This window comes from Marmota flaviventris, chromosome 9 (assembly GCF_047511675.1).
Source record: "Marmota flaviventris isolate mMarFla1 chromosome 9, mMarFla1.hap1, whole genome shotgun sequence".
Lineage (NCBI taxonomy): Eukaryota > Metazoa > Chordata > Mammalia > Rodentia > Sciuridae > Marmota > Marmota flaviventris.
In genome coordinates, this window is record NC_092506.1 from 5,118,531 (window position 1) to 5,143,900 (window position 25,370).

Below are 25,370 nucleotides of genomic sequence, written 5' to 3' on the forward strand. Positions count from 1 at the left end.
TTCGGTGTGCAGAGAGGTCCACAGACTAGATGTCCACAGACTAGAAAGAGTCCAAATGTTGATCGCCAGGGGAGCGGAGGAGCAAGCTGTGCTCATCCACACCGCGGTATTCAATAGCATTCAGAATAAACCGGTAACTGTTACATAAAACACCGTGAATGACCCTCACACATCTACTGGAAAACAAAAGCCAGACTCAGATGAACGTGTGCAGCACCAGTCACCCACCAGATGCTCTGGAACAAGACCAGGGACGCACGCCAAGGTGTTGAACTACACCAATCAGCAGCAGGATGGGTGACCCAAAGCCAGGGGATATGTGGCCAGTAGGGCAGGAGGACAGGAAAGACAATCACGCTGGCGGCTTTGAGGGAGCTGGTCAAGTCTTAAATCTTGACCTGGATGGTAGATCAGTGAGAAAAACAGTGGGATACCAGCTGTGCTCCTGACGGGCAGCAGGAAAGGATCCCCCAGTGCAAACAGAGCTCTCAAGCTGGCATTTGAAACGCAGGAAAACGAGCTTCAGAAGGGAGGGTGAAGCTTACACATCAACTTGATTGGGCCATGGGGTGCCCAGATATTTGGCCAAATGTGATTCTGGCCAAATGGTGTTTCTGGATGAGATTCAATGGATATTCGCCTTAGAATTGTTAAATGGTAAATTCCCATTTCATAATCCTTAAATTTTCTTTTCAGCTGTCTACAGCAAACACCTGAAAAATCTAATTGATCTTTCTGCACATCGCAGGTGACAAGCCAGGAGGATGGGTCTCACGATGCATGTGCAGTTCTTTCCCATCTCATCTGTTATTCATTTCCATTCTCAAGATTCTCCACGTGTTCAGGGCCTAAAGACGAACTATCAAGACTGATAATAAAAGGTGATGAAGAGAAGCACCACCCTCCTGCTGGAAGGAACTGCCTTTGATGAGAGGGGAGACAGCTCTTCAGAAGGGAGAGGGCGCTTCCTATGGCCAGCCAGGGCTTCTGCCTGGCATGAGCACAGCAGCTCCGTGGAGAGGGCTTGCAATCCCTTGAGACAGACTGCAAACCCCAGAGATCCCTATTCCAAATATCAGAATCCTGTTCTTTATGATCGACAGTGACAATGACTCATATTTACTCAGTGCTCTGGGTGCAATGCCCCATGATAAGCACTTGACACACAATGATTTGTAGTTTAATTCACCCAACCTCTGATGAGGCAGAAACTATTATTTCTCTATTTTTTTCAAAATATAGGACATTTATTTGGAAAGCAGTCATTTTAAAATTATCTCCCAAACTCAGAATCTATAGGCAAGTACAGACACCCAGAGTAAACAGGAGCAGGCTTCATCAACTGGTCATGAAACAAAGAAAACTAAGTGAACTGAGTTCGTGGAGTAGTGTTTCCTGTTAGGAATCAGCTGGAGTGTTCTGCAAACAGCTTCCCTGGAGATTGGTTCCATTAATTGATTCACCTAGTCTGGAATGGGCCAGAAATTTGGGAATTTTTATTTTCACACATGCCTTCAGATGACTATCGAGTCCTTCCAGAAGTTTGAGAAACACTTGGAACATGACTTTCAGTTTCCTTCACAGATTTTAAGTCTTAAACTACTGATCCCTGAAAGGACTCGCTGAAAACTCTTATTCAGTTCGGTTTTAGGAAACAGACCTCTGAAGGTTTAGTTCCATACATTCTCCTGGTGGAATGCACCACTTTATTTTGGTCATTTCTAACTCTTTCCCAGCTTATCCAGATCATTTTTTTTTTTTCCAGAACGGTCCATTTTTCTTGACTGAGGCTTAGCACCCCAGTTGAATCATTCTTTAGAAGTAGTTTCTATTAAAAGTCAATTTAATAACCTTTACTTATTCCTGTCTTGCTCCCTTTTCTCCTGACAGGAAATTAAGGCGCTATATTCTTACTAGTCTGACCCTTCCACCTTAAGCCTCACACTGACCACCCCATCCATGCAGCTCCATCTCATCATGTTCTTAAATGGCCCAACTCCCTTGGGGGGCCGGTCAAGAGAAGACCTCCTTCTCCCAAGGTTACTATCTTAGCTGATGTTGTAGGGGACGGAAAAGAGGATGTCTGGCTCCTGCCTGAGCTCCCTGTTGACCTTGAGCCACAGCTTCACAAAGAAAAAATATGGGTGAGGAGGTATGTTAGGCAAGCTCCCTTCAGGCATGGCCATGAGTTCAATGTTATGGGCCAGCACTGTGCATCAAATAAGGTGTCTTTGAACAGGAGACAAGGTTATGTGCAGATTGACTGATAAAAATGTGAGCAGAGCCTCTCTGGGACTTCTTGCCAGCCACCCACACTGACGGGATGAACTGGGTTCAAAGGAGCTGGCTGCAACATTAAACTAAAAAAACGGCAAAGAAATCATGCAACACACAGACATGAGTTTCTCAGATGGAGAGTGGGGCTACTCTGCTCCCTCAAGGGTCTTCTTCCACAATGGAAGGCAAGAGAGCGTGCACCTGGAATCTCTTTGTTTTTATATGGGGGGACACACAAATGGGTTTCGATGGTATGTTCTTCACCAAATAATGCAGAGGAAAAGGTTTCAAACGGGGGTTGTCCAGTTCCACTGGGTAACGCCCAAGTCTAGGGCTAGGGCAAACTTCTTTGCCCAGCAAAGGTGGAGGCCACTTACTTTGCACAGTGAGTGGCATGTGAAGCCAGACCAAACACCCCCCTTACTCAAGGCTGACAGAGAATGCTCAGCTCCTGGACAGGGTGGCCTCCCACAGGGACTCACCCCTGGGGCAATGGCTCAGCATTGGAAAAGTCAGTGTTTTTGGAGACTTAATTGCACATAACTAGAATAGATAAGAAGAACAGACTGATGAAGCCAAGGCACAGCGAGTCTAGGCCTCTTGTCCTCTTCCACTCAGCCAAAAAGGGACGAAGCCAGCATTTGAAGCCAGACAATGTTCACCCAGAGTCCTAATTTTCAAATGTGGCATCTAGACTGACTGGCATTCAAACTAACCACTCAAGAACTAAGAGGACCAAGCTCTGTGTTTATTTAGCTATCTCTGCACAGATCACCCTTGAAGTGATCTGTGCTTAGCAAAGCTGAAGGCTGAAGGGTACCCATTTCTATTTTACCCACTGCCATGAGAAGAGCCAGCCCGCCCTGCATTCCTCTTCTCTGTATGCCACAGAAGCAGAGATGCATTTCCCAGAGCTGTGCGCTCAGCAGACACCGGGTTCCAGCCAACCCCACTCCACTGAAAGGTATAACATAAAAATTAGATAAAAAGAGAGCAGTAATCCTTTTCTAACCCTTACAAATTTTTCTGACAGGGGTAAATTGCCACAAAGATATTGTGTCCATAACTCAATCCACCAGAGGCAATGGTTTTCTGGGTCTAATAATAATTGACAAGCTTTGAGAATACTAGATTGGCCAGTTTGCCAAGATTGTCTAATGAACTTTAAAAAACTCGTGTCACTCAGTGGTTTATGTCAGTTTGTCTTGTATCCAACCACTGGATTTGCCTGGATCTTCTCTCTCCATTCCCATCCCCTAATGCTCCTTTTGGTTATAAAATCATCAGTTCTGTTTAACCTGGATGGAATGCTCACTGGGTTTCTAAACTGAGCTGGTGTTTTCCTGATTTGCAAATCTATTCTACACCCAAATAAAACTCTGCTTTTATTTTAACCTCATTAACCTCAGGTGGGTAGTGGATCCTGCCATTGCAACCTCGGCTTTTCTGTTTCCAGACCCAGGAGCCCAAGGGGGGTTATAAAGTCCAGGTGCTAGATTCCAATATGAGAGAATGAACTTCCCTGTGTGGTGGACCAAATTGGCCAGATATTTAGGCTGTTTTCTGAAACACACATTTTAGTAATAGTCTAGGCTGGGGATCAGTGCACAGTTCCTGTTAAGGGTCAAGAAGTAAATATTTTAAGACTTGTAAGCCTTACAGTCTCTGCTGCAAACACTCATCAGCTCTATAATTGAAGGCTCAGCCACAGACAATCCTTATAGAAGAAGCATGACTGTGTTTCAATAAAACTTTATTTACAAAAGCAGATGCAGGGCCAGCTCCTTCACCCTGCTCCAGAGAGAAGGAAAGCTGTGTCATATCTTTGTAATTTCAGCCCTAGAAGTAATTTTTTTAAAAAGTCGTTTTGCTAAAAAAGTAAATGAAAATTGGGTCACAGACATTGCCTTTTGAAGAGGGAAAGCACAGGACGGCACGCACTGGCTGTTCAGGTGTATTTTCACTCGGCCAGTGGGCTCGGACACTGCACTTCTCATGTTGGAACTGAGCTGGTTGGGACTGTAAAGCCAACACGAAGCAAAAAAATCTGGTCTTCTCAAGGCCTCCCTCGGGTGGCCCTGGCAGAGGCACAGGTGAGTTCCTCAAGAAGCAGTGAGGCTGAACTGGACAGGGGGCGGCGGCTTCCTGAGCTCAGAGGTGGGTCGTGGATCCTGCCGTTGCAACCTCGGCTTTTTGTTTCCAGACCCAGGAGCCCAAGTCGGGTTATAAAGTCGCACGGAAAGAAAGCCTTTTCGGTTTATTCGGTGAGGTCGTCCTTCGCAGGCCTCGGTTTGGCCTTCGGGGGACCCGAGAGGTCCAGTCGTTTAACAACTAGTCACCGCGCCGCCTGTTCCCAAGTGGAGTCAAGTCGCACACTCGGCGCGGCCATCCCCAGTCCGACGATTAGGAAGCCCCTCGCGAGCCCCAGCTGCTGCGCCACGGGACGCAGCTCCTCGTGCGCGCGGCTCAGAACCGCACCACTGGCCGGCCGGCTGCACGCGCTCGGAGCCTCGGTCGCCATCCCGCCTATTACTTTCGGGACACGCCGGCGCGGCCCCCGGCGGCCCGTGAACGTAAGCGCCGAAGCGCAGGGACACGGCGAGAGCGACCTGGCTTACGCGGGGTTTCGCGGCCATCCCCAGCCTCGGCCCCGAAGCGCCGCCGGGGCACGTCTGCCCCACCTGGGAACCCAAGTTCCTCGGAACCGCAGCACACAACTGAACAGGGGAACCCGGGGGACGCTCGCCCACTTCCGCCAAAACCGGCCGATAACAGCTCCTTCCGGCAGTCAGCGAAATGGGGCTGCGGCCGGCCCCCGGAGGGCGGGTCGGGGTGTAGCCACGCCCCCACCATCCGGCTAGCCTCCAGCTGAGCCAGGCACCGCCGGGGCCCTCCTTCGTGACGTCACTTCCGGGGCTGCCCGGGCGGGGCCCGAGCCGGGGCCGCTGGCCTCAGCTGTCTTGGCTCAACCGCGCGCCACGTCCCATCGCCGGCCGCGGGCGCTTCCCAGCCGTCGGAGGGCCGCCGGGCCGCTGCAGGCCTGCCGCGCCCGGGTAAGGGACTCGCGCTGCAGTCCAGGCAGCAGTTGTTAGGGCTGCCTCGGACTGAGAGAGGGAGGTAGGTGGAGGGTAGGTGGAGGATGAATGAGGGCGCGAGAGGCAGGAGTAGGGGGACTCGAGAAAGGATGAATGGGGACGGAGCGTGGAAGGCGGTGAGGAATTGAGGAGAGGAATAGGAGGAGGGAGGGAGGAAGGACCGTGGCCCTGGAGGAGCATGGACGGGGCCCAGGAGGGAGGAGGTTGAAGCGGATCGCAGACGGGAGGAGAGGCTAGGTTGTGCCAGTTTAGGGGCAGTTGGGACATTCCCGAGGGCGCGGAGAACCGAAGAGGTCTTCTTGGGGCAAGTCCCAGGCCAGACTGGACCCCAGGGAGTGTTGGTTTCAGAGAGAATTGATCCTTTGGGTGACCCAGGCCTCTGCCCTCAGACCTCTACCTGGGAAGGGGCTGTGGGTTTCCGTCGGATTTTCCCCCCTGCCCATCTCTACCTGCCTACCTCCCCCACGTGGTTGCTTAGTGTGTGCACTTAACTGTTAGGCTGATGCCCAAAATCAACACGCACGTGACAAGAAACATGGTACTTAGAAATTTGACTTCAACACTTTGCAATTATTTCTACCCCAAGGAAGTATCTTTGGATTTTCAATGAAATCAGCAAGAAAAGTTTTTAAAATACAAATTTCCCATTTATATGCTGGGCCTGCCTAATAAACAAAGGAATGTTAAATCTACCCATGTCACCAGCAAAAGCTAGACTTTAGCATTTAGCCATGATACCAAAACTTCCATAAACCTGGAAGCAAGCAGTGTGATTAAGATGATGTCCAATGTTCCAGATTCCTATCTGCCACATGGACACATCCTTTGGACCACAGGACAGTGTCTATATACACAAAACTGTAAGTTTGTGTTCCTTGGGGTTCTGCTACCAAAGTTCAGTTGTGACGTGTCAGGATTAGGTGTGTACAGTTTGCCCTGTGTTGGCTTTATCCCTGTTCCTTGGTATGTAGGTACAGCTTCCTAGGCTCAAGTAAGGACTAGAACCATGTTCTTGCTAATAATAACATGACAGAGTATGGACATGACACTGGTAGTACTTTACCAAGCCTGAGGATTATTCATATTGGATCTGTTTATGCCAGAAAGAAAGAACGAATTTGAACTCCCAATTTCACATAACTTGCACGAAGCATCCTATGTATCACTAACAGAGAGTTAAAACTGAGCCAAGGTTGGGCTGGGGTTGTAACTCATTGGTGGAGTGCTTGCCTCACCAGTGTGAGGCCCTGGGTTAGATCCTCAGCACCACATGAAAATAAATAGATGAAAATGAGGATATTGTGTCCATCTACAACTAAAAAAAATTTTTTTAAAAATTGAGCCAAGGTTTGGAGCACAAGAAATCAGAGACAAGAGGGGTTGGGAGGCATCGCAGGGTCATAGAGCAGAAAAGGGTAGGGAAGTTGGCATTCAGGGGCACAAGTCTGGGGGTGCCTTTCTTGTGGGCTGTCACCTGGCCCAAGGGTGTGTCCTGCTGCACATTCCTTGCAGATCCTGTGGAGAGCTGATTCCTGAAAAGGAGCAACTTACCTCTCAATTTTCTATCTGCCCTGGCCTCTGGCTGAATTTTTTCTTTCTTTTTTTTTTTTTTTTTTTTTGGTACTGAGGATTGAACTCAGGGGTGCTTAACCACTGAGCCATATCCCCAGCCCTTTTTTTGTATTTTATTTAGAGACAGGGTCTCACAGAGTTGCTTAGGACCTTGCTTAAGTTTCTGGGGCTGGCTTTGAACTCGAGATCCTCCTGTCAGCCTCCCGAGCTGCTAGGAGCCACTGGGATTACAGGCATGCGCCACCATGCCCAGCTAACTTAATTATTTTTAAAAGCTTCTTTTCTTGTTTTATACACACAAAAATACTTGCTGGGTTTGAACCCAGGGCTTTGCACAGGCTAAACAAGCACTCCGCCACTGAGCTACCTCCCCGTGCATTTTGAATTTTATTTCCAGATAGAGTCTTGCTAAGTTGCTCAAGCTGGCCTCAAACTTGCAATTCTCTTGCCTCGGTCTCCCAAGTAGCTGGGATTACAGGTGTGTGCCACCACACCCAGCTTAATAATTCTTTCTCTAGATAATAATGAGAGTAACTAGATAGGTCCTGAGGGCTAGATTTTCATTTAAGGCTCACAGAAACCCTTTCAGGGAAAACTATTATTTTAAATCACATTAATGGTTTCTCCATTCTGAGTCAGCTTGTAAACATTAGTACAGGTCCCCACCTGTGACCTTGACATTGAGAATATTCTATTGGAAAGTGGAGGCAGGACCATATCAGAGAGTTAAAGTCATGGCAAAATGAAGGCCTGCTCTTGAATCCACATGATAACTCATTCCTGTTTCTGTGGGAGTGACCACCAGTGCTGCTGGCCAGGAGTGAATAAACAGGGTGATATTCAGCAGAAGTTTTCTGGGAAAGTTTTAGAGTTTTCAGAGATAGCCTTATGGAGATATTCTGTGTGTGCATTTACCTGTATGTGTGTGTGTGTGTGTGTGTTCAGGTGTGACTGCACACATGGCCATGTGCTGCTGGATATGTTTGTGGCTGTGTGTGCACCTGGCCTTTTGTTTTGGGGAGCAGGCCCATGGGGGTCTCTGGACATCAGCACCTACTAATATCTGCCCACTATAGAAGGTAATGAGCTGTTTATACAATCTTCTGTGTTCACATTAAATATTCATCAAGGAGAGAATCATTTGTGCTGCTTAATATCTTTGCATTATACTTGGGACTCCTGGATTCTTCTATAGCTCCAGCTGGCTCCTAGAACAGTGTGCTTCCTGATCTGTAAATCACATAGTTTCTCTAAATTATTAAGATCTACACATAAAGCAGTGTCAAGTGAGATCACTTTGTGACATTGTGCAACTAGCTCAAAGTACTTTAAGAAAATCAGTTTTGTTTAACTGGAGCCTTTCAGAAGTGTTTTCCGAAAGTGATACATGCTTGTTTAAAAAAAAAAAAAATGTGGAAAAGAAAGAAAGTAAAAATTGCAGATCAGTCTGTTCCCCAAGGCTGATCTTTAGTAACTTTCTAGTATAACTCTTTCCAGACCTTTATTAAATTTCTGTTTAAACAGAACTCATGGTATGCATTCTATTGTGTAACCTGCTTTGCTTGTGTAATGATGCATGCTATGCCTCTTTCCAGGTTAATAAATATAAATTTGCATATTTTAACAGCTGGCATAGTATTTTATATGGAATGGAACAGTCCTTTATGGTACTAGTAGAGTATTTTGCTTCATTTTGAACATAATGTATGAAGAAAATCTTTGTACATCTGTCCAGTTGCTTCCTCAGAAGACATTCCTGCCGTAGAAATTGCTACATCAGAAGTTTGGGCATTTGGTGAATGTTGTCACTTTCTGATCATATTGATCAGTTGTCCAGTGGTGCTCTGCCCTGTCTGCCCCCTGCCCAGTGTTTCCCCGGCTTTTCCTAAGGAGTGTTCACTCTCTCTCCAACCCTAGATGCATCGGTCACCACAGAGGAGCATTCACCTTGGTGCCACACGTGCCACAAAGCATGCCACGGCCTGGGGGTGCCTTGCCAAGCTGCTCTCACCTACGCAGCCGGACCTCACCTGTCGAGCACTGCAGTGCCAAACCCATAGCTCCCCGAGGAGGAAGATGGCCCAGCCTGCAAGCACTCCCTGAGCAGCTGCCTCTGGTGAGTGTCCCCAGCCCTGAAGGGTGGGCCTGCCTGTTTGGAGATGGGACAGTAAGCTTGGAGAGACCCCTGAGGGGGCTTTGCAGGATCAGCAGAAAGACAACCAAGCCTTCCAGTAACCAGGGGGATGTGGTATATGGCCTTTGCCATCAAAGGTCCTGCCTGTTGAGTAGACTAGGATGGCGGTCCAGCCAGGGACAGATGTAGGGAATGGAGACCATGAAGTCTTCTATAGTTCTTTTCTGCTTCCATGACACAAATGCAGGTTCCTACAGGAGACTCTTTCAGCCTCACGTCACAATACTCTCAAGGGCCCTGTAATACGCACAAGGGATGCTACATCTCACTGATGCTGGGGGACAGAGGAGGTGCCCCCTAGCAGAAGACTGAGTAGAGGCTCCAGGTCCTGCCTGTCCCAGGTGAGGAACTGGATGGACAGGAGCAAGCCCTTTGGGATATGGACTCAGTCCTTCCCTGCCTTAGCTGGAACTGCGACCTGAGGTTGGCAGACATGCTGGAGCAGCAGTGGGCCCAACCCCACACGCCGCCTGCTGGTGTAAATGAAGTCTTATTGGATACAGCAGCACCATCCCGCAGGTCTCCTGCAGGGCTGCCTGTGCACTAGGTGGCAGGGTTGATTAGCTGCCACACAACAGTCTGGCCCACATAGGCCACAGTATTTGCCTCCTGACCTGTCCTAGAGACTTTCAGCAAGGGGGCATGGAAAGGCCCTAAGGCCCGGGGTGTGTTCAGGAAGCCAAGACCCTCCTTGCACACAAGAAGCCCTGTCACATCCTCCCACCTTGGATCCACCAGCTGACTTCCAGCCAAGGGCCCAGCACGGGGAGCGTGCTGGGCCAGTGCTGGTGCTGTAACGGCATGCCGTGACATCACTGGCCACAGAGAGAACCGTCTGAATACATGCAGGAACCTTCCATCTCGGTCCTTCGCTCAGGATGTTGCTTTGTCTCTTCTCCCCACCCCACTCCCATTTTTTCTGTCAGAGCAAGGAATGCCTTTTGTACCCTAGAAAACAAATGCAAGCCTTGTGACCCTTTTAGCGAAGTTGCAATTTAAAGGTAGAAAAGTCAGTGGCTCTTGGAAAGGGATGGAGGCCTCCGGGAACAGCCCAGCCTTCCGTGAAGGTTCTGCATGAAGACTGTTCCAGCCACAGGCCGCACACAGGAGTCCCCATTGATTACAGGTCACTGGCCACCACTGGGTATCCTTTTATGCAGCACAGGGCTGCTTGTGTGTAGCTCTCAGCATGGCTGGACATGCTTTTTGGGGTGGCTGATGGCTGAGCCAGGTGTCACGCTGGGTGCCTGCTGCATGGACCCATGTCACCCTTACACACCTTGATGAGGTTCAGCGAGGTGACGTGACTTGCCTGCCCACCTGGTGAGCCCAGGAGCTGGGACTGAGCCCTGCAAGACTGCTTGTCCCCACGCCCCCGCATGGCTCCTGGGTCCTGCTGCTGTAGCTTCTTCAAGGGAGGGGCTGTGAGCACTGTAGGAGCCAAAAGACGGCTTGTGGCAGCATCCAGTATGTCCCTCAGTCCCCAGGGATGAACAGACGCTGACCCAGCACCCCATTCCCAGTTTACCTGCAGCTGTGGGGCTTGGACTCACTCTGCTGTGGACTGCTGGGTACCGGTTTCCTCATGCTCGTTCTTGCTCATTGTTGTTAGTATTTTACTTTTTAAAAAAATCCACACTAAATAAAAACAAAACAGGGGCTGGGATTATAGCTCAGCGGTAGAGTGCTTGCCTCACACATGTGAGGCACTGGGTTCGATCCTCAGCATCACATAAAAAATAAATAAATAAAGATATTATGTCCATCTTAAAAAAAGTCTTTTAAAAAAAAGAAAAATCAAAAGCCAAACCAAATGCACACGATTCTTCTAAAAATGCACTGAGGCCTCAGTGTCCCCTGTAGAACGATAAAAGGAAGGAAGGGGCTCTGCCTCGCTGGCAAGTGGAGGGGAGCTGAGGACCTCGGTGGCCTGCTGTGTGGTCCCCGGGATGCTAGGGGTGAAAGAGGAAGAGAAACCGCCCCTGCCTCCCAGAACTGAGCTGGAGAGGCAGGAGCTGGGGTCAGGAGTGGAGGCCAGAGCGCAGGAAGCGCCCGGGCAGAGGCCGTGAGGGCGGGAGGGGGCTCCTGAGGATGCCGCCTGGGTGGGAGATGAGCAGCTGTTCCTGGGCAGGGACCCAGTGACCTCAGTGCTGCCCAGAGGTGGGACTGCAGGTGTTCCACGGGTGCAGGGTGAGATCCCCACTGCCCGTGGTTCGTGGGATCGGTGGCCTCTCCGGCGCAGCCGCACCTCGCTGCTCTCCCCAGTTTCTGATGCTGCCGTCAGCTGCCCCCACAGCGCACCTCCACCAGGTGGATCCCAGACAGCTTTCAGAATGTGCCCAGCTGTTACTTCCCCAGGAGCCTTTCCTGCCGCACCCACCCCACCACCACTGACTGAACGCAGTGTCCTCTGGGTCACTGTGGCACCCTGTCCTCTGCCAGCCTCACCCAGGCACCCCCAAGGCCTCTGCCTGAGGACCAGCCCACCTTGCTTCAGGCCTGCCCAGATACTCTCTCCCTCCTGCTTCCCTGCCCAGGTCAGGCCTGCTCAACGCTCACGCTGGCCCGCAGTGACCTCTTTTCTGTGTCTCCCACTGGGCTGCATGTCCCCTAGAAGATGGAGTGCGCATTTGTCTTTTTTTTTTTTTTTTTTTTTCTGGTATTGAGGATTGAACCCAGGGGTGCTTAACCACTGAGCCACATCTCCAGCCCTTTTTCTTATTTAGAGACAGGATTTTTTTTTTTTTTTTTTAGTATTTGGCGGACACAACATCTTTGTTTGTATGTGGTGCTGAGGATCGAACCCAGGCCGCACGCATGCCAGGCGAGCGCGCTACCGCTTGAGCCACATCCCCAGCCCAAGACAGGATTTTTATTTTTAATATTTATTTTTTAGTTATAGGTGGACACAATACCTTTATTTTATTTATTTTTTATGTGGTGCTGAGGAGCCAACCCCGTGCCTCACGCATGCTGGGCGAGCACTCTATCTCTGAGCCACAATCCCAGCCCCAAGAGACAGGATCTTGCTGAGTAGCTTAGGTTTTCACTAAATTGCTGAGGCTGGCCTCAAACTTATGATCCTCCTGTCAGCCTTGAAGCCACTGGGATTACAGGCGTGCACCACCATGCCCAGCTCATTTTTCATCTTTTGTCTGCCTGGAACAGGAGTAGATGCTCAGCAAATGGGGGAGGGGTAAGTAAGTGGGTGGGTGGGGGTGGGGAATATTCAGGTGTACTAGTGGGGGATGGGGTAGTGGGTGGTTCCATGATGCCCCTATGTGAAGGGTGTGGTCAGATGACATAGGGCACATGGGACCCTGGCCTAACTTGTTCTCTGCCAACCTTGAGAGAAGCTGAGGACCAGGACTTGGCCACTCTCGATGTGAAAGGTCTTGGTGTGGTGAGTCGTGGCCTTCTCCTATCCTTCCAGACCCTGGCCTCTGGGCTGGGGGCGTAGACTCACCCAGGCTGAGACTCAGAGTGAAGGTGGGTCAGGCACTTCAGCCGGTAACCAGGCAGGCCGTTGTGACCAGCAGGCTGCCACCTGGTGCTTTGCCTGGCCTGATCTTGGCTCAGTTTGCACCCTGGGCCCTCTAGAGCCCTCCAGGGTGGCTGCGGTGTTCAGGCAGGTGTTGCTGATCAGACGCCTTCTGACTGGGGTGCCTTCTTGACCCCAGATCCTTCAGCCAAGCAGAAAGCTACCGCTGACAGCCTGAGAGCCTCAGGGACTGCCCTGCCCTGCCCTGCTCAGACTCCCCCAAGATGTGGACAGCCCTCATGCTGGTTTGGCTTTCCTCCTTGTCCTTATTTGGAAGCCAAGTGACATCTCAGGAGCCAGGTAAGTGCAAAAGCTGTGTGGCTTCTGGACAGACCCCTGGTTGGCCCCCAAGCACCCTGAGCCCATGAGAGAGGTGTCTGCAATCCCTGGAGATTCCCAGGTGCTGGGCTGGGAAAGGTTCGTGTGAGTGGGGACCCCCAGAAGGACAGAGCAGTGGAGCCCTGGTGGGGAGTTCAGTCATTCCCCTCCAGAATTTAGCTGCCTCCTCCACTGCCCCAGGCCTGTTCATCTCCAGGAATTCCCATACAGACCCTGTTCCAATGCTAAGGGATCTTGCAGGATTCGAGCCCGTAAGGCCAGCTACCTGCTCCATAAACCCAGGAGTATGCACGATGGGTTTGTTTTAATGGCGTATCATACCCGCAGTGCAAGACTTTCAGCCATATTTGGGGAATTGGATCAAATAGCAAAGCTTTTCAGCCTCCACCAGGCCAGAGTTCAGAGAAGGTGAAGGATTCCAAAAGCAGAGTGCCTGGGCTTCTCCAGTGGGCAGGAAGAGGAGCCGCGGTCACCAGTGGCTCCCTGCACGTACTGGGTGGAGAGGAGAGTCCCGCCAAGCCAACCCTGGGCGCTGGCGCTCAGGGACCACAGGGGGGGCGCACCCGCATGTGGCTGGAAGTGATCGCATCTCTTTTTATGCTTTAAGGGTCCCTAATCCCTAACAAGACAGAAAATGTGTTAGTGAAGAAAAATGCGTCCCTGGACGCTGATGACAAAACCACCACAGTGACACACGCTCCTGTCATGTTGACCCAAGCGACTGTGGCAGCCAAGCTTACCTTTGCTCCAGCCTCAGCAGAGATGACACAGAAGACAAATGTGAGCACTCCAGCGGCTGCCCCCCCATCGCCTATCCCCACATCTGTACAATGGACCCCATCCACAGCAGCTGCCGGACCGCCGTCTCCCAGCTCGCCCCTCGCAGGAGGACCCACGTCTCCCAGCTCGCCCCTCGCAGGAGGACCCCTGTCTTCCGGCTCGCCCCTCACAGGAGGACCCCCATCTCCCGGATCGCCCCTCGCTGGAGGACCCCCGACTCCCGGCTCGCCCCTCGCAGGAGGACCCCCATCTCCTGGCTCGCCCCTCTCAGGAGGACCCATGTCTCCCAGCTCGCCCCTCACAGGAGGACCACGTGGCAGTGCACTGCCCGGAGCAGCAGCAGTGGCAACAGAGGCCACGCGGGCCCTGGCTGCTACTGCGACCAGTACCAGCCGTCCCAGCAGCACGCTCCGTCCTGCAGAGCACACGCCCCGCAGCTCCACGGCAAGCCCCACACCCCCGGCCCGTCCCCAAGCACAAGATCCCACCGTCCGGGTGTTGCCAAGCCAGCCAGTGCTCAACACAACAGGGTGGTCCACACGCCCCCCAGACACCACCCCAGAGCCCACCACCACCCACTCCGAGACTCCAGTGTCCTCGACAGTGGGGACTGTGGTTTCCTTGACGGCAGTGACCGCCACCCAGGTACGAGCCGAGAAGCCAACTGCCAGCACAGTGCCAGTGCCTCTCACCAGCCCAACCCCTGAGGTGGAGGCCACATCCCCCACCACTCAGCCAAGCCGGTCGTCACCCACCCAGGGGGCCAGTGGCCCAGGCACACTACAAACACCGGAGCAGGTGAAAACCAAGACCACACCTGGTGCTGCCTCCACGGGACCCACACCCACGGACATGTGCCCACTCAGCACCCAAGGCCAGTACCTGGTGGTCACCACCGAGCCCCTGACCCCGTCCTTGGTGAACAAGACGTTCCTCCTGGCGGTGCTGGTGCTCGGGGTGACCCTGTTCATCACAGTGCTGGTGTTGTTTGCCCTCCAAGCCTACGAGAGCTACAAGAAGAAGGACTACACGCAGGTGGACTACCTGATCAACGGCATGTACGCAGACTCCGAGATGTGACCGCGGAGCGGGCGGCCCCTCCTCCGCCCTCCATTCTGCCTCTAAACCGAACCAAGTGCTTCCAGATCTCTCGGTGCAATTCAGAGATAAGCCAGATGCTTAGGCACATTTAATCCATGTCAGATTAACTCCTCCATCACGAAAGAGTTGCTGCTTTTCATATTTATTTTTGTAAATGATCATGTGCTTGGGAGCAGCCGGGATCCTGCTGTGGGTGGGGCGGCAGGCAGGTGGGCAGGCCCTGGCCCGCCCGGCCCCAGTGTGTCAGATCCTGACCAGAATTAAAGCGATGTCTGCTCTCTACTCAGGACGTCTGCTTGGGTGTCAGTGTGTGCTGCCCGCCGAAGCCCAGGCCGGAGCCTTGGCATTTTTCTTCTCTTTTTTTCACCTAGAGGCCCATGGTCCGCGCAGGTGCTCCACGCCCAGTCCTAGAGCAGCAGCCCGACATCTGCCTTTGTAAACATTCAATGTAATGGAGGCCCTGGAGGGTCTGCTGTGTCTGGCCCAATTTCATGTGCTTCCTCTGATGCCCAAGCCTGCCCGGACACCTGCCAGGAGGCCCCCAACCTGTGTTGTCCTGTGTCCTGTGGCCTGCTGTGGCAGCCTGTTGGAGCATGATTTGGGCAGGAAAGGGCCGAATCCAGCACATGCTCCACACAGCACAGCCAGAATCTTCCCAGTACACAGTTGAGGAGTTAGGATGATGGCTACTAGTCTAATGAGGCCAAGTCCCTTTCCCCGGGTCACCCTAGGCCCCAGAGCCTAGTCCTTAGCAGGATACTTCTGGACCCCCAGGTCTCTTCTGAACAGCAGCCAAAGGCAACTTTTTCTGGCCACTGTCCTGCAAATGCAGGTAACTCACCAAGCCCTCATCTGGCAGATCAGTCCCATAGTCTGCATTTTAAAGATGGGACCACTGAGGCCCAGAGAGGTCTAAATACTGGTTTTAGAGTCGGCTCTTGAACTTTCTTTACCAACTGCCCAGGCTGAGCTTGGCCTTTGATCTCATCCACCTGCCCAAAACATTGAGAACTGATGGGGCACATGCAGGGCTGGGCACCCAGGCCAGGTCTGCAGCTGCCAACAACCTAACATAAGTTGTGGAATGTTTCAGAGCTCTGCTTCATCTGGGAAGTAGAGACCATGCCTTCAGGGCGGGCATGGTGGCTCTTGCCTGGCCCCACACAGGGCGGGGAGTTAGTCTTCCTCCCCAGCTCAGTGCCACAGCCAAGGCTGGCTTCCTCTGACATCGCCCTTTGCCTTCCCAGAGACCACTCTGGGCTGGGGCCCAGGGTCCAGTTTCCCATCTAAGTTCTGCCTTGACCAAAAAGGATTTCAGGTGGCCCATGATAAAAAGGCAGCAAACTCCCTGACCATTTGGAAAGTCCCCAGTGGGGGAAGTGCCATTACAGAGGTAGAACTCCCACTCTGCTGTAGCTAGCTGACCCCCTGCAGCTTGCTCTGGCCCTTCCGTTGGCCTGGCCCGCCCACCAGCCAAGAGGGTGACTGCTTCAGCCCCTAGCTCATCTGTCCTGGGCTCCTTGCAGCTCACAGCATTGTCCTCAAGAGTCTGAGCGGCCACCTGCTGCTGGAAGCAGGCAGCTCTGCCCTCCAGAGGAGGAGAATCAGGGGCAGGGGGCTTTGGAGGATGCTCTTTCCTCTGCCACCATAACCCCAGGGGTGGTAAGGGCAGCTCCCCTCCTGGCTGGTGGAGTCTTACCATGGGGAGCCAGAGCCCTGTGCTGGAGGCTGTTGTGGGGATGGAGGAAAAGGAGCAGCCACAGGGCTGGTCTTGCTCTGCGGCTTGTGACCCAAGGGCCTCTGCCTGGCACATGTCTGCAAGGAAGGGAAACAAAGGAGGCAGAGTCAGCCTGACACTGTCCCAGCCAGGGGCCCAAATTCCTTCATCGCCTAGGGCAGCTGGTTGCACTCTCTGTGCCTCCCTCGTGGAGAGCCTACTCCCTGCCATTTACTGTCCTTTTCTTGAGGATTGCTCTCCCGGGGGCCACAAGGGCCTCAAAAATCAGGGCATCCAAGGCTGAGTCCAACATCAGCCCCACGACCCTCCATGTGCCAAAAGTATCACTGCTTACCTGAGCTAGAGACCTGTTTCAACCATGGGTCCAGCTGCAGCCCTGCCACTGGCTGCCCACCCATCTGCTCCCAAGCAGCCCCAGCCCATGTCCTCTATTGCCACAGCTGTCCCTGCCCAGCACCCTTCCCTAGGAAACCCTCTGGTGGGTCATGGACACACACAGCGCAAGAGAAAGAGCCAGGCTCATGAAGGCCCCTCCACGCGGGGCTGCCACTCTGGACTGAGCTGTCTCCCTGCCTCGGAGGACAGGTCGTGCAGTGAGCCAGGCCTTGGTAACTGTTGTTTGCCACCTGGCTGTGAACTCAGGATAAGAGGCCCATCCCCACCCTCCAAATACTCAGTGCCGAGAGCGAGGTCCACCCTGGCCCTGGTGGGAGAACAGTGAAGAAGGGACAGGTGGGAACTCGGGAGGTGCCTAGCCACCTGGAGAGCCCGGGGAAGGCTGCCTGGCAGAGGGGGCTTCAGGGCTTTCTGTTCCGGCAACAGGGTGGCCGCTGATCCAGGGCACAGCGCAGCACTGGCTCACGGCAGGGGCAGTCCCTATTTGATGGACAAATCTGCACACAAGTTACCAGAAGGCCAAGGTGAAAGTGAGAGTTGATTCAGGTTTCAGCCCCAAAAAGGCTTTGTTTCACAGGACTCTGAGGTGCAAAAAGATCAAGTCCCTTTCCCAAGGTCACCCATCAGGCAAGTGGCAGGATAGGGGCCAGCCTGTTTAGACTGTCCACGATGTTGGCTGGGGAGCAGACGTGCAAGGTGGCCACAGCAAGAGGTTCTGCCTGCAAAGCTGCCGGTAGGTAGGTCCCCACGGCAAGGGCAGCAGGCGGCAGGTTTCACACAGGGGCGGCCAGTCCCCAGAGGAGGTACAAGGGCGCCCCCTGGTGGCCCAGCTGTGCCTACCCACCTCCAGCTTGGCCTGTGAAACCCCTCCAGCCATCTCCCCTGACTCCGGAAAGCGTCCCAGGATACCCCACACTGGAGAACTGGCCCTGTCGGTGGCGCAGCCCAGATCTCATCTCCCGCTGCGGGTCAGCATGTTCCAGGTGCAGTGATGCCATTTGTGCCTGTAACTGTCTCCCTGGAGAAGGCAGCCTGCGGGCAAGGAGACTCCGGGAGGGAGCTCACGTCCTGGCCGAGCTGCCCCAGAGCTGCTCGGCCGGGTCACTCGGGGCAAACTGTGTCCACACTTAGCTGTGATTTTTATATCTACTCTTTGCTTAAAAATAAGAGGAGTGGGGGGCTCGTTGGGGCGGTGACGGCAACGCCTGCTGAGCGCTGTCTGCCAGGCCCCAGCCTTCCCTGCTGTCCCCACCATCTCGGATGGCGCTCCCTGCTCCCCACCCCACCCCGCTCCTCCCGCGCTCAGCAGCCAGCAGGATATTTTTAAACCGTAACTCAAATCACAACACTCCTGCTCTGTTCCCTCCGTGGCCTCCCACTGCGATTAGGGAAAAAATCCAAACATTCGAACTAAAAACGCACGTGGCCCGAGAGGCAGCATGAAAAGCCTGGGGAACAACGGGGGCTCCGCGGGCACAGACCGGGAGGCCCGGGCCCCCGGACCGATGCTAGGCTGGCCAGTGTGGGGAGAAGCGGGACTGGAAGGGGCAGTCAGGGCCCGGCTGGGTGACAGGAACAGGGTGAGGAGCTGGGGGCCCTGGGAAGGTTTCAGCAGAGGGATGACGTCATGGGATCGAGGGTTTAAGCCGCTGTTTTGTGGCTCTGCGGTGTTGACAGATGGAGTGACGCTCTCTGAGATGTGCTTCAAAAGGCTTCACCTCCCGGAGAATGTCCTGGGCGCAACCCAGAAGGTCCACCGCGGCTGTCCATCCAAGACAGGGGCGGGTCCCTGGGGAGGGGGCGTTCCTACTGCTCCAGGCTTGTGTGTCTGGAATTTTCCATGATGAAAAGTTAAAAGAAAAAGGGGGACGGAGGGAGGGTGGAGTTGTGACTTCCATGTCATAAGTGGATCCTCATTCTGGTTGCCAGCAGGAGGGGCTGGGAGGCTGCTCCCTTGTCCCCAGGGTGAGGGTGCTGGCTTGGGCCAGGGAAAGAAGCCAGGGAACCTGGGGACCTGCTTTGGAGGCCGAGTCGATAGGACTGCCACTGTTTCTTTTGTTGTTGATTGGGTCCTGCCGATGGAGCCCAGGACCTGCTGGGCCGGTGCTCTACCACTGAGCCATGCCCAGTCCTTTTTCAAATATTTTGTGACAGAGTCTCACTAAATCGCCTAGGCTGTTCTCCAACTAGCCATCCCCTTGTCTCATCGTCCCAAGCAGCTGGACTTACAGGCATGCACTATGCTGCCTTTTGAAGAGGGGTGTAGGTGGATTTGCGGGGTGGAAATCAAGAGTTCTGCAGTGGGTGTTTAGGCAGAGATGCCTACTGACGTGAGGACGTCGGAACAAGCCCAAAGCTCAGGGAAGACCCTGCAGGAGAGACGCGTATCACAGTCTCCCCACAGTGGGATTTCTGTGCCCATCTCCAGATATGGACACTAAGGACAGGAGGTTAGGGGACTCTCCTGAGGTCATATGTAGGAAAGGGATGTACCCACATTGAGCCCTGTCCACTTGGCTCCAAAATCTCTGCTTTCTCCCTGCTCCATGGCAGTGTATGCACATGGAATCAACCTGAAGCACTGAATTGCTTGACCAAGCTGCTGCAGCCCAGCTAACCCATCCGGCTTCTTCATGAACCAGCTCAGTGTCCTTGCAGAGAAAGCCCAGGCAGGGCTGGGTTCCACTTGCTGATGACAGGATCCCCTTGGACAGACAAGAGCGAAGCCTGCGCTGTTAACATGCCCAGGAGACAGAGGCCAGCTGGAGGCTGGATGTCCTTGTAAAAGGAAATCTGTGAAAGAGAAGACCCCGCCCCACTCCTGGCCTGGCTCCTGAGTCTTTGGGAGACCCCCTCCCAGCTCAGCATCTGAGAGGCCCAGAGAACAGTTCCAGACCTGGGCAGCTCTTTGTCTCAGGGAACTTATGATTGCGAGGCACAGAAGCCCTAGGCGTTCCACAGAGGGGAGCTTTCTTGCAAAGACAGATCTGCCCAGCCTCCCAGGGCCTGACCTGGCTCTGCCCCTCTTCTCTCTGCTCAGCTCTGGCAAGGCTCTTAGGCCTGGCTTCCTCCAGGGCAGGCCTGGCCTTAACCGTCACCCCATTAGGGACCCATTTCTACTGCCACGTCCAACTCCCAAGGTCCCTGCGTTTCAGTCCACTGTGGCTGAGAGGTCGTCCCTAGTGGGCTGTGGGCACCGCTGGCTGTTAAGGAATGTGGATGAAGAAGAATGACTGTCCACATCTTGGCCCTCAGGCCGGGCTCTGGCCTGAGCTCGAGGACACAAGGCTGCCCTGGCTGTGCCTCCTGCCCTCAGGAGTTGCAGTGGGGAATTCAGATGCGCCTGACAGGTCACCAAGGGCTGCAAGGAAAGTAGACACTCCCAGGCCCTCTGGGAGCTGGACTCAGAGCAGGTCCCTTGCAGGACAAGGCAGTGGCTGAAGATGCCATGGCACAGGGGCAGTGAAGGGCACCAGTGAGAGGCCCAAATGGAAAAGTCCAGGGGGATGGAGGGCAGCTCAAAAGAACCGGCTGGAGGGGCTGGGTTGTGGCTCAGCAGTAGAGCGTCCGCCTAGCACGTGTGAGGTCCTGGGTTCGACCCTCAGCACCACCTAAAAATAAACAAATAAAATAAAGGCATTATGTCCAACTACAACTAAAAAATAAATCTTAAAAAAAAAGAACTGGCTGCAGCTGCAGAGGCGGAATCCACAGTGCTCCAAAACCAGCTACCAAGAGGAAAGGTTGTGAGCGTGCGCACCACTGCTGGCCGGTTACTGTGGCCCCATGACAAATGGCCACAGCTTCAGTATTGAAAAGCCCATGCTTGCCACCTCAGTCTCTTGAGTCAGGATGTGCACAGCTCAGCTGGGTCTCCTGCTTCAGGGTGGCACAGAACTTTGATGAAGGCATTGGCTTGGACTGTGGTCTCATCCTGATCACAGGCTCCAGTTTCTGTCTTTCTTTTTCTTTTTTTTGGATAAAACCCAAGGCCTTGAGTATTCTATTCCTGAGCTGCATCTCAACCCCTCCCTTTTATTTTGAGATAGGGGCTCGCTAAGTTGCCCAGTCTAGCCTCCAACTTGTGATCCTCCTGCCTCAGCCTCCCAAATTGCTGGAATGACAGGCATGGCCACTGCACCAGGTAGGCTCTAGCTTCGTATTGGCTCCTGAGGTCCCCTCACTTCCCTGCCATGTGGCTCCCTCCACAGGCACCTGCTATTGTTTGAAAATGGATAGTGTCCCCACAGGTCCAAGTGTTAAAGGCTTGGTCCCCAAGATGGTACTATTGGGAGATGGGGGGGACATTGAGAAATAGGACCTAGTGGAATGTCCTAGGGTCACTGGGAGTGGGTCCTGGGGAGATAGTGGGACCCCAGCCTTTCAGTCCCTCGCTGGCTCATGATGAAAACGGTTTACTCTGCCACCCACATGGGCCATGATGTGCTACCCTCACTAAAGGCCCAAAATGACAGGGATGCCTGGTCTCAGAATAGAAAACCCCCAGAACCATGAGCTCAATAAACCCTTTCTCTTTAAAAGGTAAGGCCTCGGCCAGGGTGGAATCCCAGCGGCTCAGGAGGCTGAGGCAGGAGGATCACAAGCTCAAAGCCAGCCTCGGCAACTTACGGAGCTCCTATCCCAAAATAAAGATAGAAAAGGAGCACAGGTATAGACAGCTTAGTGGTAGAGTGTCGCGTTCCTCACAACAAAAACACTCAGGGTCACTCCAGGGGAACTGGGCTGCGTGAAATAACAAGAGACAGACATACCTTTTTCTTTGGGGTCCTGTGACGGCTCCTCTGACCTTAGGGATCCGTGGGAAGAGAGAGCAAGTGCTGAACCCTTTTATTGAAGCCACTCAAATGAGGCCAGGGGTCAGGTGTCAGGGGGCTGAGTCTAGCTTCATGATGTGTGCTGTCAGCAGGTTGACTGACATCTAGGAAGGCCACACCCAAAGGCAGAGCAAGAGAAGGGGACACACAAAGGGCGTTTCCATGGAACATTCTATCCCCAACAGGGCAAGGGGTAATAACACAAAGGGACAGGTGAGCGTAGCTCGACCCCTGGGGCGACACACCTACATCTGCAGACGCCTCCTCAAACTCCCAGGACCAGGGCAATGTCCAGGTCAGAGCCTCTCAGCTCCCGGAAGGAGAATGCAAGATCACTCAGAGTGGCAGCCCTCGGCAGAGCACCCCTGAGTTCAATCTCCAGTACCGCGAACACACCAACCAACCACAAAGGAAGTTGCCTGAGGTATTGTGTTACCATACTGCAGAGCTGGCAGATACGGCTGCTCACAACAACCTTTTCATTTTCTTTGGTAAAGTTCACATGATATAGAACTTTTCTTTTAACCCTTTTTAAATGTCCGATTCAGTGACAGTAAGTACATTCACAGTGCTGTGTAGCGATCCAACTGTCTATTTCCAGAACTGTTTCTGGTTCTGTTTCTCTAACTAGTACACGTGACTTTCTAAACCTCTTGTGTGCTTGCTTTCTGTTATGGTTGATCTGGAATGTCCCCCAAAGGCTCATGTATTGAAGGCTTGGTCTCCAGAACAGCAGTGTTCACAGGTGGGGCTTTTGAAAGTGGTTAGATGATGAGGGTTCTGATCTCATCAATGGATTAATCCACTGATGGCTTCATAATTTGATGGCATTTTGGGAGGTGGTGGAAACTGTGGGATGTGGGAACTTGTTGAAGGAGGTGGGTCCTTGAGGGCGTGCCCTTGGGGACTGTATCTTGTCCCCAGCTTCTTCCTCTTCCCCCCACCTGCTTCCTGGCTTCCATGAGGTAATCAACTTTGTTTTGCCGCCATGATGTTCTGTCTTGCCTCAGGCCCAAAACAATGGAGCCAGCTCACCACGGACTGAAACCAGGAGCCAAGATGGATCTTCATCCTTGAGGTTGATCTTAGGTACTGTGTCCCAGAAATGAAAAGTAACACTCCCTACTCTTTTCTTGTTGTTCTCTATGTCGTATATCTCTGCTCTAATATATATTATTTCCTTATTTTTGCTAGCTTTGGGCTTTGCTTGCTTTCCTTTTCTTTTTCCAATTCTTTATTTTTATTTATTTATTTATTTTGTGGTGGTGTTGCTGGGGATGGAACCAGGGCCTTGTGCATGTGAGGCAAGCACTCTACCCACTGAGCTCTATCCCCAGCCCTCTTTTTCCAATTCTTTAAGATGTACAGGTATTAATTTGAGATCTTTCTTCTTTTTTAATATAGACCTTTACAGCTATAAATTTCTCTCAAATCGTTGTTTTCTCTGTATTTCTCAAGGTTTGGTTTCCTATTTTTGTTTTCTTTCATCTCAGGGGATTTTCTAATTTCCCTTCTGATACCTTCTTCATCCCATTGTTTGTTTAAGTGAATCTTTTGTTTTCCATACATTTTTGGATTTTCTAGTTTTCATTCTCCTAATTGATTTCTTGTTTTGTTCCCCTGTAATTAGAAAAGATGCATTGTATTATTTCCATCTTTTAAGATTTACTAAGACCTGTGGCCTAATATATGATCCATGTTGGAGATCGTTCCATGCCTATTTGAGAAGAATGTGTTCAACTGTTGTTGAGCAGAAAGTTCTGCACTTGTCTGATAGGTCTAATTGGATTATAGGGTTGTTTAAGACCCCTGTTTCCTTGTTCGTCTTCTCCCTGGTTGTGCTATCCATTCTTAAAAGTGAAGGTACTAAAATTTCCAACTATTAGTGTACCTATGTCTATTTCTCCCTTCAGTTCTGTCCGTTTTTGCTTCATGTATCTGGGGCTCTTTTGTTAAGTGCATATAAAATTGTTATATCTTCTTGGTGGATTCAATCATGTATCAGTATGCAATGTCTTTCTCACCTCTTATAACCTCTTTTGGCTTACAGTCCATTTTTTTCTAATAGTACCTATCTCGAGTCTCTTCAGTTGCCATTTGCATGGGATATTTTTTCCATCATTTGCTTTCACTTCTTTGTATCTGAATCTGAAGGGAGTCTCTCAAAGACAGCATGTGGTTAGATCATATTTTTGTCAATCTGATCTTCCAGTCTCAGCCTTTTAATTGGAGAGTTTAATGCGTTTACATTTAAAGTAATTACTGACAAGAAAGGATTTACTTTTTCAATTTACTATTTTTTTTTTTGATCTTATGGTTTTTCTTCTTCACTTCCTTTATTAATGTCTCCCCTTTCTTGTATTTAGTCAATTTTTGTAGAAAAATCATTTTGAAGCTGGGCTCAGTTGGCATTTACCTATAATCCCAGCTTGTAACAACCTAGTTTCAATAATACCAACTTTATTTCAGTAGTTTACAAAAAAATCTGCTTTCATACATCTGTATCCCTTCCCCCTTTGTATTGTTATTGGCACAAATGATATCTTTATACATAGAATTTTTTGTTTTATTTTTTTTTAATATTTATTTTTTTAGGTGTAGTTGGACACAACGTCTTTTATTTATTTTTATGTGGTGCTGAGGATCGAACCCAGGGCCGCCTCCTACGTGCTGGGCAAGTGTTCTACCGCTGAGCTACAACCCCAGTCCACATAGAATTTTTTAATGAGTTTTTTTTTTGCTCAAGCATTATTAACACAATTAGGCATAGCAATGCATTGTCGCTCTGTTTTTTTAATGTCTTTATTTATTCTTATGTGGTGTTGAGGATTGAACCTAGTACTTCACACATGCGAGGCAAGCGCTCTACCACTGAGCCACAACCCCAGCCCTTGTACATAGAGTTTTAATTTCTGTTTTGTGCACTTACTTTTAAATCATTCAAGAAAAAAAAAAAGGACTTACAAATTAATAGTAATACTGGCTGCTACATTTACCTCTATAGTTACCTTTACCAATGTTCTGTATTTATTCTTGTGTCTTTGAATTTGTTTCGTGTCATTTCTTTTGAGACTGAATGGCTATGAATCCTTTTAGCATTTCCTGTACAATAAATCTACTAGTAATGAACTCCCTCCATTTTTGCCTCTCAGAAACTATCTTAGTCTTCATTCTTTAGGATAGTTTTGCTGGATATAGAATTCTTGGTTGATAGGGTTTTGTTTCATTCTTCTTTCTTTCTTTTTTGTTATTTCTTTCAGGACTTTAAATATGTCACACTACTGGCCTACTGCCCTCCATGGTTTCTGAGGAGAAATCAGCTCTTAATCTTATGAAGGACCCAATATATATGACGAGTCATCTCTTCTGCTGCTTTCAAAATTCTCTCTTTGTGAGCCTGGGGTTGTGGCTCGGGGGTAGAGCGCTTGCCTGACAGGGCGAGGCCCTGGGTTCAATCGCAACACCACACAAAAATAGACAGACAAAGGTATTGTGTCCAGCT

The 25,370-nt window shown here is 51.4% G+C and overlaps 1 protein-coding gene across 3 annotated transcripts; it reads left to right on the top strand.

Annotated features, from left to right (window-relative positions):
• Positions 1 to 5,205: 5,205 nt before the first annotated feature.
• Positions 5,206 to 15,181, top strand: C9H11orf24 (chromosome 9 C11orf24 homolog). 3 transcript variants are annotated; one of them, XM_071615992.1, is made up of 5 exons: positions 5,206 to 5,330; positions 8,862 to 9,060; positions 12,232 to 12,334; positions 12,819 to 12,979; positions 13,626 to 15,181. In XM_071615992.1, the coding sequence occupies exons 4-5, from the start codon at positions 12,904 to 12,906 to the stop codon at positions 14,876 to 14,878; spliced, it is 1,329 nt and encodes a 442-aa protein (XP_071472093.1). In that variant the 5' UTR covers positions 5,206 to 5,330; positions 8,862 to 9,060; positions 12,232 to 12,334; positions 12,819 to 12,903; the 3' UTR covers positions 14,879 to 15,181. The 3 variants fall into 3 exon arrangements, with proteins under 3 accessions (XP_071472093.1, XP_027800406.2, XP_027800407.2); XM_027944605.2 differs by lacking the exon at positions 12,232 to 12,334 and having other exon boundaries at positions 5,207 to 5,330; XM_027944606.2 differs by lacking the exons at positions 5,206 to 5,330; positions 12,232 to 12,334 and adding an exon at positions 5,377 to 5,394.
• The last annotated feature ends 10,189 nt before the right edge of the window (positions 15,182 to 25,370 follow it).

Bases quoted from the DNA above. Each gene is read 5' to 3' on its own strand.
- C9H11orf24 (XM_071615992.1), top strand. From the start codon at position 12,904: ATGTGGACAGCCCTCATGCTGGTTTGGCTTTCCTCCTTGTCCTTATTT. The intron at 12,980-13,625 runs GTAAGTGCAAAA...TTATGCTTTAAG, and splicing joins AGTGACATCTCAGGAGCCAG to GGTCCCTAATCCCTAACAAG.